This window comes from Rousettus aegyptiacus, unplaced genomic scaffold (genome assembly GCF_014176215.1).
Source record: "Rousettus aegyptiacus isolate mRouAeg1 unplaced genomic scaffold, mRouAeg1.p scaffold_m13_p_1, whole genome shotgun sequence".
In the NCBI taxonomy this organism is placed as follows: domain Eukaryota; kingdom Metazoa; phylum Chordata; class Mammalia; order Chiroptera; family Pteropodidae; genus Rousettus; species Rousettus aegyptiacus.
This window is the reverse complement of record NW_023416284.1, coordinates 98,645,295-98,657,578: the sequence shown is the minus strand read 5'-3', so window position 1 is coordinate 98,657,578 and position 12,284 is coordinate 98,645,295. Positions and strand designations below refer to the sequence as shown.

Genomic DNA, 12,284 nt, shown 5'->3' with positions numbered 1-12,284 from the left:
TGAAAAGAGCAGACAGAAGCTGCATTTACACACTGATTACAGCTATGTTAAAATCAAAGTGGGTACATTAAGAGCTGGAAGGTAATTTAGAATGGTGCAAATAGTTTTAGTTTCGAGTTGCCTACATTTTTTAAAAAGTAGTATATGTGTAGAATTCTAAATAAAATTTAGTATCCAGAATTTAAACAAACAACCCTCCATTAAAGGACTTGAGGACTGTCATTTCGAGATGGATTGAGAATGGCTCCATGGAGCACTAGATTGAAAAGGATCCCAAGGCCGCTATGAGAAAGAGTGATACATTTGATTAGTGATGTCTGCCATGGGTAAAGGATGAGCAGTGGCCCTGTGCATGCTACGTAGTTGCCATCTCTTCTCGAGACACTCCCAACAACCAGTGTCATTTCTGTAGACATTCTGAAAGGTGAATGAGCTTTTTATAAAGCCATGTTCAGGAAGAGACCTCTTCTTTTAGTTACAAGTGGCAGGATTTGTGGCAAGTCACTGGGATAAAAGATGATATAAAATAAATACTAGTCTGTGGCCATGCCACCCTGAACAAGCCTGATCCCGTCTGATCTCAGAAGCTAAGCAGGGTCGGGCCTGGTTAGTACTTGGATGGGAGACCACCTGGGAAGACCAGGTGCTGTAGGCATAAAAAAATAAATAAATAAAAAATAAGGGATTGTAAGATGACACGGTCCTTGCAATCTGTGAGGTTAACAAAGGATTGCTTCACCTAAAATAAAATAGAATAAAATAAAATAAAATAAATACTGTAAGGGGAGGAAAAGCAAAGTCCTTCACAATAGAGGCCAGTTTGAGAGTAAGCGAGCACAGTAAAGAAGGCTTTGTGGCATTTGTAGTGGATCTTGAAGAAGGAAGAGATCTTGCAGATGGAGATGCTTGGGAAGGGTGTTCCAGATGGAAAGCACAGCAATGACAAAGCCATGGAGGTTGGAAAATACCAGGTCTCCTTGGAAGGAAGTAAGGGGGTCACTATGGCTAGAGGATAGAGCAAGTGTAGGTTAGTAGTGGAAGATGAGCATGGAAACGTTGGAAGGGGCCTGACTGAGCATGTCCTGAAGGCCGGGGTAATGAGTTTGATTTTATTTAGTTAGCCATTGTGGGGTGGTGGTGGTGATGGGGAACTTTGATGAGTTCTGAGGCAGGTGGTGCTAAGAGGGAGATGAAACCAGAGGGCGATAATAAAACACCTCTTTCCTGGGAGACTGTCGCTATGAGAGGATCCGAGGGCCTGGATTTTGACAAGATTCCTTTGGAGCGTGGGGTGGAAATCCAAGCACTAGCATAATAGGGTGTGGGAGAGATAAAGAAGGCCCACTGAGAACAGTCCCATGGGCTCCACCTACTGTTCAAGATTTCCTGAGCTTGGGGTCGGGCACAGAAAGGTGGAAGCTACAACCTCTGCCCTTGGGGAGCTTTTGGTCTCTGGAGAGAAGAAACGTACCCCAGGAAGCAACTGGAGACCAACCCTAGACAGTGAGAGATCCAGTCCCAGGGGAGAGCACCGGCGGGGGTGGGGGACAGTGTTTAGGGGTAGAAGATAAACTTGGGTGGGAATCAGTGCAGCGGGCTTCCTGGGGCTCCTGTCCTTGGTGAGAGGCGGTCCTGGATGACTTCTAAGCTGTCCTCAGAATCTGCACACCCCTGGCTGTAGGAGTAGAGAACTTGAAGGATGGACAGACTTTGGACACAGAAGGCTAAGAAGTAGGCTTTGAGGGTATGGGCAGCTGGGTGGCGGTGGGGCAGGCCAGTAGCAGACTCGGATTGGAGATGTCTGGGGATGCTAAAGAGACTGACTGAGCTGCCAGATATGGTTGGGTAGACAGGGGCTGCAGACCCCCAAGGCCTGGCAGCCAAGTGGGATGCCCTTGCCTGATGCATTAGGCCAGGGGTGCTCAGAAGGGATGTGGTGTGATTGGGGTTTGGAGCAGGTCAGCCTGGCAGCCATCAGACTCCTAGAATCCTACCAGGTAAGGCAAGGTCCCCCGAGGCCCATGCTGGAGAGTTTGGAAGGCCTCACAAGACTTGGGGGGATCCCACAGGTTCTGTTATATTCACAGTATTTGGCAAGATTCCAGGGATCCCGTGACCTTCTTTTGCCTGTGCTTCCAAATCCGCAGATCTCTCCCCCCGAGAAGGCATTCCATCCCTTCCTCGCTTCCACCCCAGAGTCCAGTGTGTCCCTGGGGACTGCAGGGAGGAATGGGAGCTGATCTGGCCTTGAGACACAATCGGGCAGATACCTTCTTCTCTATGCCAGGCCTGGGTAGGCTTCTAGTGCTCTCCCTCCCCTCCCCCATCAAAGGGCTAGGGGAGGCTCCAGGGCTCTGGTCTGGCAGTGGGTGGCGGTGGCCGGAGTGGAAAATCCCCCACTGGCTGGCTTATACCAATGTTTGGCAGGCCTGGTCTTGGCCTTTTGCCTGGTGCTCTAGGGCCTAACAAATCTGTTTGGAGCCCTGAGTGCAGGGTACAAGGTGGCAGAGAGGGTACCGGCATGGGGACTTTTTCCACTCACCCAAAAATGGAGAGTTCTCCTGTGCTAGGTTAGTGGGCACTGGGCCAGCTCCAGGTCACCTCAGGCAAGGAGAAGCTTGTAGCTGGGAAGCAGGGACAACCTGGTGATGAGGCGATGGGGACAGAAGCACAGGATGATGGGTCAGACTTGGGGCAGAAAAAAGGACCTATGAAGGTTAGGGAGGAGGGTAATGAGAGACACAGACATTTCAGGAGAACTAAAAACAGGGACAAAATCGAAATGGGATGGAAGAAGAGAGACAATGAAGAACAGAAGCAAACGTAGACACGTCCCCTCTCCGTATGCCCTTGTCCCAGGCCTGCTGCTGTTCTAGACCAGTACAAAAGGTATAACCAGAAGCCTGTTTGGCTTGCTCTGTGGGTGTGTCCTGAGCATTTGCTGAATTTTGATGAGCATTTCTCCAAATTTGACCTTGAAAGCCTCCACGGCTGCCCCAAAGAGTTCTGAGTTCAACCACTGGCAACCCAACCCTGCCGCCTGTGCCAGTGGCAGCAGGACCGCCGTGATGAGCACCGGCACCGCTCTCACCACCGTCATCCCAGCCACTGACTTCAGCATCCCCTAGACATCCCTAACTGCATCCCCCAAGGGTTTGGGGTGCTGGGAGCCAGGACTTTAGTCAGACCTCCAAGCCTATCGCCTATAGATACAGTTCTCAACAATTTTGCCCCCTAGGGAGATATCTGGCAATGTTGGAAGACATTTTTTGGTTGTCGCAACTGGGGAGCTATTGCTGGCATCCAGGAGGTAGAGGCCAGGGATGCTGCTCAACATCCTCCAATGCGCAGGACAGTGCCCACGACAAAGAATTACTTATTCTACAATTTTACTGAGGATGAGAAACCCACCTATGGCTCTTCTGGCCATCACTCTGGCTCGACTTTTCTCTGGCCCTCATCCCTAAATGCCCACATCATTCCTCTGGTTCCTGGACAAGAAGTAATCTTCGCCACTCCAACTTTGTTCTCTCTTAGTTCTCACACCTCCTGGCCTCCATTGCTTATTTTAAAAAGTCAATAAGATGAAAAGTCCTTTGCAGCCACCCTCACAAGGGAAAACACACAGAAACAATTGATGTGTGGAGCACGGGGTACACCAGGGATTGAGGTCATGCTTGCCCAGAGCAGGGAGGCAGGGCCTGGGCTGGAACCCTGGGGGGTATAAATGACTGCCCTACTTGGAGTGGCTTTTCCTCTGCGGCCAGTTGGGAATCAGCATCATGAAGTGGATGGTGGCGGCCTTGCTCTGCTTCCGGCTCCTGGAGGCAGCAGTGGTCAAGTGAGTTTGGGGCCTGGCTGCTGGTACAGGAGCGTGGGCAGGAGACTGGAGCCCTGCAACGGGTGGCTGGGCCAGGGAATCCCCACCTGCCTCTGCTCTAGAATTTCTGCGAGGGGCAGGGCAGGCTCCCTGAGCCAGTGCACGACCGGACCCAGAGGTGGAAGGAGACACAGCTTCTGCCCTCAGGAAACTTCCAGTCAAAGGGAGAAGCTCTGTCTGTGCCTTCCTCTATCTGAGTAGGAAAGTTAGATCTAAAACAGGGAGGGCAGAGGTGACTATTGCCCGAGCAGACCCTGAAAGGCAGCTGTGTTTCCTCTCACAGAAAAGAACAATTATCTCTGGATAGGGTGACATTTGATGAGAATTTCCTTAAGGGCCAAATTTATTTGGCAGATGACAGAATCATCTGAGCAGAAACATCATTAATGTAATTTCTATATGCTGAGGTGTCAGGAAAAAGGGAGTTGAGCGATTTGGCTCCTGAGACATCAGGAAGGCTGGGGCCTGCCAGCCACGCGGCTGCTATTCATTCCAGCATTAAAGTGAATCCTTAGGTGAAGAGAAGGCTCCTCTTACAAACTTCTTTTAATATGCAAATTATGTAGGCGTGGTTAGAGAAGCTATCAGTCTTCATAGCCCAATGGGAATGGGATTAGTAGAGAACTTCTGGAGTAAGAATTCAGCGTCCTAAAGGAATGGGGATTAAGACAAGAAAGAAATGAAAAAAGCAGGCCTGGGTGGACCCGCAAACAGTGGCAGCAGGAAGGTCTGGGAGGATAACCAAAGGCGACATGAGTAGAAACCCATAGTTCATAAGTTCCAATTCTAGAGCTGATCTGGGCTCCAGACTACCCAGGCCAATTTTCCCATTGCTACCATGTCCTGAGAAAAGCAGTGATTGGCCCCAGGCCCGACAATTAGCAGCAGGGGCAGAAGCGGGCCCCTGTCTTCTGGGTCCCAGTTTACTGCAGTTCCCCTATACCCACGTTCTGTCACATTCTGCCAGTGCCAGGTGCCTGAGGCCACCACATGAGAGTACTCTCTTTCAGGTGAACTTTGCTGTCTCCGAAAACTTTTTAAAAATGGACAAATCCTGCAAAGGGGAATGCCTGAAGTCCCTCTTCCCTTCCCAGGAAAGAATTTATGAGATATTTGAGAGCAGAGGGCCGGGGTGGGATGGAGACCCTCGAGACGGGGCAAGGCATCGTGGATGAAGGTAACTGTTTTCTGAATCTTGGAGCAAGTCCTAAGAAGAGTTTTGAAAGAAAGAGGAGAGGAGAAGAGAGAGAGACAGAGAGAGAGAAAGAGACAGAGACTGAAACAGAAATGGAGAAAGAAGAACATAGACACACACAAGTGACAGATGCAGGGGTACAGAGGGGCAGGGAGACCGAGGTATGCAGTTAGAGACGGAGGGGGCGGGCAGAGACAGAGAGACACAGAGAGACAGAGGGAGACACAGAGGCCCTGAAGGAAAGAGGGAGGACTCTGCCCTCACACACAGCCCTTCTGCAGAGTCCCTCGGAAGAAATTAAAGTCCATCTGTGAAACCACAGGGGAGAAGGGCTTACTGGAGGAGTTCCCGAAGACTCACAAGTATGACCCTATCCAGAAGTATCACTTTAGTGACTTCAGTGTGACCTACAAGCCCATGGCCTACATGGATGTGAGTCCTGCCCCTCCCAGGGGTACCCCTCTCCCTGCTGTCACAGGCTAAAGGCAAGGGCCGGGCAGAGAGCTGCATCCATCTTCTCTACACTCTCTCATCCAGCACCTGCTCCCTTCTCCTAGATCTGCTACCCTGAACCGCACCCCCACATCCCACCCCCACTCGACCCCACTACCCCCGAGGGGCCCCTGTTGACTTGGCAGCTCAGACCACTAAAACCTCTGCACCTGTCCTGGACAGGCACGAGCTGAAGTGGGCAAGTGTGGAGGGGAGGCTCAGGCCCCTGGTGTGGGCATAAGGCAGGAGCTGGTCCCTCTCCTGCTCTGCCTATGGAGGATGCTGGGCCTGAAGGTCCTCTACACCTTGCTCCCGGCCTCACAGGCTGCCTACTTTGGTGAGATCAGCACTGGGACCCCACCACAGAATTTCCTGGTCCTTTTTAATACTGGCTCTTCCAACCTGTGGGTGCCCTCTGTGTACCGCCAGAGCCAGGCCTGCAGTGAGTGCTGGGCTGGGCAGGGGCAAGCATCAACACCCTCTGGGAAGCGCCAAGCTTCATAGAGATTGCTGGGGGAGCTTTGGTCCTAGAGAGGCTCAGGGACTTGTCCAGGGTCACATGGCATGCCCAAGCTAGACGGAAGAAGCTGACCCTGAAACTGACTGGCCCCTCTGCCTTCCCTACCAATACATATTTCTGCTGCAGCCCACCGCACTCTGCTCTGCTCATTACTAAGTTCTGAGTGTCTCTAAGGCATATGGGAGAATAATACAGGAGGTTGTCCCTGTCCTGTAGTCATATTTGGAGACAGACAATGTTCACTTTCTTAAGGCTGCCTTGGTCCCTGCCAAAGCCTTGGGGTTTGGGTCTTGACACCTCTAGTCCAGACGGTGCCTTACTGGTCCCGCCCCAAGTGATCTCAGGATCCGGGTATGGCCAGCTTCTTGACTGTCGGGCAAGGGTCAGGCAAAGCAGGGACACCGTGGAGAGTCATTCACTCTTTCATCTGATAAGTAATTTCTCAGAACTCACTGTGTACCAGGCAATCTCCTGGGGGGCCATGGATTTTAAGCAACTTGCCTACAGGGAGGTCACTGTCCTAGGGCTTTGGAACCAAAGCTGGCCAGCTCCATGGGCTTTGGAATGCTGAGAACCTCAGCTAGCCACCTCCTGATGGGTGGCATGGTGTGCTGAGGTCCCAGGATGTGAGCACAGGCCGGGAGACAGGTGGGAAGCCCCACAGGCCTGAGAGCCAGGCAGCCCAGCCCGATTTCCCAAATCCTCCCTCCCACTGGAGCCGGCCACAACCACTTTGACCCCAGCCAGTCCTCCACTTAATCTATCAACAGACAGACCTTCTCCCTGCAGTATGGCAGCGGCAGCCTCACCAGCTTCTTCGACTACAACACTCTGACGGTGAGTGATGCTGCCTGCTGCTCCCCACCCCAAGACGCGGGGACTGCAGATGGGGCTGTGAGCTAGGTTCTAACCTCACAGGCCTCAGAGTCTGAAGAGGAGACCCTGAAAACTATAGGAAAGCGCCTCATGCTCTACTGTGCGGGACAGGCTCATTCATTCACTCATTGGACCACGCCATGGGTCCAATGGCGTGGAAGGGCTGCTCAGCAGTCAGAGAAGGCCACTCAGAAGAGAAAGTGGCTTTTGCAATATCTGTCAAGAAGGAAAGGAACAGAGGTGAAGGAGAGATGAAGAGAGCCTTGAGGGGTGTCTGGGGGAGGTAGGTGAAGTCACACTCATCACCTCCCATCCTTTAATCCCACTCCAGAGCACCCAGGTCCCAACCAGGTGTTTGGTCTGAGTGGGAATGAGCCAGACACCAGTTTTGTCTACGCACAGTTCGATGGCATCATGGGCATGGCCTACCCCACCCCGGCCGTGGGTGGGGCCACCACAGCCCTGTGGGGGCCTCACCAGCTCTATCTTCAGCTTCTGCCTCAGTTAATAAGGAACCCTGAGGGTACCCAACTTCCAGTGCTGCCCCATCCCCCGAAACCCTGACTGATCGAGGCTCCACACTTTGGGGTTTGGAGGCCTCCCAGCGGGCATTTGGCCCCAGACACTTCTGTCCCAGGGCTTTCCCTCCTGGGCTTCTGACTGTCCCCCCATCGCACTTCTCCCCAATCCTTGCTTCTGTCCCCAACTCACTCTAACTTTTCTTTGCATTTCTCAGCCATAATCTGTGACATTATCTCTCCCTCTTCTGGCTGATTTTTGCTTTAAGTTTGCTGCTGATTCTCAAAGCCTCTTGGGTTTACCTCCTACCCAGAGCTCCAGTTAGCTCATTTCCTTCTGACATAGTGACACTTTTACCACCTGGACACTCCTTTTGTATAGTAATCTATTGCTTCATGTCCTTTAATTTATTGTTCTAGTCAGGTCCTGGAATCTTCTGGTCAAAGTCCACCATTAGCTCCTAACAAGTTGTTATCCTTACCACAAACACGAGCAAACACAGTTATTTATGTGGATGGGCCTGGGAGCCAGGTGGTGGGAGGGGGTACCTGTGGCCTGAAATAGACTTTCTTTCTTTCCTCTCAGACTTAGCCAACCACCTTTCAGAGATAGCATCTACTATCTGGGACTTGTATCTGGCTTCGAACATCAACTTGTTACTAATGTTGCTGATTTACTTGCTACCTCTATTTGCAATTATTCTGAGTTTAGCCTTTAGGAGTCCCCCAGAGTTTTCACACTCAGTTCAGCTGCCAGGGGAGGCCTCTCAAACAAATATAGAATGCCCTGCCCTCCTCTCTACCCAGGCCCTTCCTAAATAAAAAAGCGGGGCTTGGATCAGGCTCCACCAGCATCATGAAGTGGAAGGCGAAGGAAAAAGGAATGAGGGGCAGCGGGGTGGGGCATACAACCAGCAGCGCCCGCAGGGGCAGGACCCCGAGGCACTCGGAATTCTGAGGGGCCCAGCCCGGGAGCCCCAGTCTGGGGGGCACACAGTCCCGCCCTCAGGGAGCCCCAGTCTGAGGAGGAGACATAGCCCTGTCTTCAGGGAGCTCCAGTCTAGAGCCAGGGCAGGACATCTGTTTTCCTCTGAGGGTGACTGTTCAACAGGGAAGTCCTTTTCCACAGCCACTTGCTGCCTCATCTTTCCCTTTGCCTCCTGCAGCCAGCAGGGCTCTCAGAACGAAGGGGCAGTCATTTTCAGAAGTGTAGACAACAGCTTGTACCGGGGACAGATCTACTGGGCCCCTGTCACCCAGGCGCTCTACTGGCAGATTGGCATTGAGGAGTAAGTCTGTGGTGGGGCCTGGGGGATGTGGGCACTTTCTTGGCGCAGGCTCTGAGGCACTTTATGTCACACACACACACACACACACACACACACACACACACACACACCCCAAGGTACTAGGGGGGCACATTCCCCGCCTCCCTTCAGTTCTGACCTCACAAAGCCACAGCTGCCCTATGTTGGAGTTTCAAGGTCCATCTCAGTCTGGAGAAGGGTGGATTGGGGACAACATCGGAAGGGGCAGGACCTGGAATCCCAAACATTTCAGACCCTGCTGTCCGACCCTATGGGTTTACAGATTAGAAACTGGGGTGTGTGGTGGTGGAGACTAATTTGCTTAAAGTGCTTACAACGAATCAGTCGCCCTGGCTTGTAATGTTTCTAGAACTTTCCTTGGAACTTTTAAGAAGAGATTCCATGGCCATTTAGGTGGCCTTAGACAGACTCCAGTGTGGTATGAAGCAGGGGGATGACTGAATTAACCCCTGCTGAGTCCTTGCCTTCCTAAGGTGTACTTTGTCTCTGTGGCTACAGCTGTAAGTCCACCAGAGGAGGGGAAAGCCCACTCCCTAGCTGCCCTGGGCTGGGATTGCTATGGCTTCTCATCTCTTCACCATTTAGGTTCTTTATTGGCAGCGAGGCCTCCGGCTAGTGCTCCGAAAGCTGCCAGGCCATCGTGGACACAGGCGCATATCTGCTCACTGTGCCCCAGCAGTACATGAGTGCCCTTCTGCAGGCCACGGGGGCCCAGAAGGACCAGTATGGAGAGGTGTGTCTAGTGGAACTGTCCCCTTCCCTAGGAGAGCCCAGCTTGGAGGCATTGATTGGTTTCTCCTGGGAGCACAGGAATAGCCGGATTCTTGGCCTCCCTATTTCTAGATGCTCAAGGCACTGGAGGTGGGAGGCCCGGGGATGACTGGGGCAGGAGCCTGAAGGCTGATTCAGTGGGGCAGATGCTTGTGCTGAGGGACTGTGGGGAGGTTCCTACTAGGTAGAAGTTCCTCTGAGCCTCAGCCCCTCAGAGGAAACAGGTTGAACACTTGCCCGGCTTTGAAGTAACAATGAAACAACTGGAATGTGGGGCCATGCCTGTGAGCAACAAGGCATAATCCTTTAATCTAGGAGCCAGCCCCTCTGCTCCCCTCTCTCCTAAACCAAGCAAGGGGTTTGCCTAATTAACACATTCCCACGACCTTTGGGGGACCAATGGGCTACTCTTTCTATAGACCTGTGTGTTTCCAAAGGACATTAGCTGAGATTGAGGCATAGATTCAATCTCTCATGAGGGAAACTCAGGCAAGAGTACTGTTTTTGGGGTGGGAGTGACATTCAGGTCTCCCCAAATCTCACCTGTGGTACGTGAGCCCACATGAGCAATGCCAGTGGCATTTAACACCGGACTTGCCCTTAGCGTTGCCACCTTCAGTTCAAAAGCAGTCTTGGGACTCGTGCCTGGGACCAGAGGGGCTGAGGTGACAGGGTTGACAGGTACTATCCGGTGGGAGATGAGGTAACCTGGGCCCTGTTCCTCTCTCTGCAGTTTCTTGGGAACTGTAACAACATCCAGAATCTGCCCACCTTCACCTCAATGTAAGTCCTGGTCTCTGCAGGCTGGGCCAGCAGGGACATAACTGGGGGTGAGAGGAAGGTGTGGGGAGCCAGAAATCCTCCATCTCCTCACCTTGTGACATTTCCCAATTCCTGGCAGCACTGATTTACTTTCTCCACTCACTGTTTCTAACCCCCTTCTCTGGAATGAGGCTGTGAAATAGAATAGTGTCACCTATTACCAATTATATTTTTAATTAGTGGGGAGAGGCACTGGGCTCTTTCTTGCACACTTACTAGGGTCAGCCACTGTGCGAAGCACTTTGCCTATACTATCTCACTTAATTGTCACAACATTCAGTGAGGGAGATACTAATTTATTTTATAGGTGCACTTGGAGGTTCAGAGAGGTTAGGCAACTCACCTAAGGTTACACAGCTAGTCAGGGTGAAGCTAAGGATTGAATCCAAGTTGGTCTAGCTTGAAGGCTTGACCAGCAGGCTGATCTGCTCCAAACCAGGAACAGGAGGGAAGTCAGGGGAACATGGGTAGAGGAGACACTGCAGAAGGCCGCTACACCCATTCCCGAACTCCTTCCCACCAGCTTCTGCTCTGCAGCTTAGTTAGCCTGTGACCCCTCAAGGGCAGAGACCCTGGCTCACTCATTTCTGCATTTGTGCCCCTACCCCTGGGCTTATGATTGAGCAGTGCCCTGTCCACCTGTGAGCGAATAAATGCATGCTGCCCTTCTTCTGTGTTGTACAGGATCATGGCTACTGCATTGTGGGGGTTGAGCCCACCTATCTACCCTCCCAGAACGGCCAGCCCCTGTGGATCCTCGGGGACATCTTCCTCAGGTCCTATTCCGTGTATGACATGGGCAAAAACAGAGCGGGCTTTGCCACTGCCACTTACACTCAAGGCCTCGATGCCCAGACTCTCTTCTTCCTCTCGGTTCCCTGCCTTGCAGGTGTCTCTCTGTGCTTCTTCTCTGAATTTAGCCTTCCTTTTCTGGACTCTGGACTTTCTCTCTTAATAAATAGTTCTGCCCTCTAAAAACAAGTTGGCCAACTTGTTTTCAGAGGGCAGCTGTGGCCTATAAGGCTACTCCTGGTCTCAGGGAGTAGGGAGAGTGGGAGTCAGGGGCAAATTTGCCTTTGCTGAACCATGTTCTCCTTGAGTTTCTAGTAGGTTTATAGGTGGGGTTCTGAGATTCTAAGAGAAATGGGACATAAGGTAGGGCCTGCAGATGGGCCCTGTACCCCTCAGAGCTTGGAGTCTGTTCACAGCTTCTTTCTGGAGAAGGAAGACATTGAGGGAGGGCATTCCTTTGTGAAGGGCAAAGAGGACCTACCCTGACAACCTGAAATGCTCTGCTGACCTGACTTACCAAACTACTACCAGAATTGCTCCATGCATGTCTACTAGCAGTGTGGCTAGAGGTCAATTGCATCCCAAACCTAGGCCTCTATTTCCTTATCTGGGATCTGGTTTGCACTAGGAGTTTCCTAAGGAATGTCAGATGCCTTGGATGCCTATGTGTACATTTAATAGTAATGGGTCCTCTAGGGAGGAGGTGGATGCCACCAGAACTGGTTTCCAGGTGGGCTTCTGAAGGCCTGGACTGAGTTAAGCTGATCATACTTTCACCCAGACACCTAAATCCCAGGGCTTGTATTGGAAGATGGACTGGCTCTCAACCATGTACATGCGGGAGAGCTACTTGAATCACATGGAAATCAAGTCCACTTGCTCCAACCAACTGAGCAAGAAATTTTGTCTCTCTGGAGTTATCCCTGTCCTCCTTAGGATCCACCTAGCAAAAGAGCCAGAAATCTGGGGCAACACGGTATGGGAGGAGGAGAAAGGACAAAGCAGAGAATGATGGCTCGGCACCCTGTAACTTCAAACAGGGAAAAGTGACATGAGAGATCAGAAAACTTCTGATTTTTGATGGCGGTGG

The 12,284-nt window shown here is 51.8% G+C and overlaps 1 protein-coding gene and 1 non-coding gene across 2 annotated transcripts; both read left to right on the top strand.

Annotated features, from left to right (window-relative positions):
* The first annotated feature begins 536 nt into the window (after positions 1-536).
* LOC118605045 lies at positions 537-655 on the top strand. The gene has a single exon (XR_004951870.1). It is a non-coding gene; the product is annotated as a 5S ribosomal RNA (ribosomal RNA).
* A 3,127-nt stretch (positions 656-3,782) lies between these two features.
* On the top strand, positions 3,783-11,680 carry PGC (progastricsin). The gene is given in 11 exon segments (XM_036235817.1): positions 3,783-3,841; positions 5,357-5,507; positions 5,892-6,009; positions 6,806-6,940; positions 7,304-7,427; positions 8,648-8,770; positions 9,395-9,542; positions 10,314-10,363; positions 10,622-10,632; positions 11,049-11,275; positions 11,591-11,680. Coding segments are annotated over 11 exon segments (1,236 nt in total).
* The last annotated feature ends 604 nt before the right edge of the window (positions 11,681-12,284 follow it).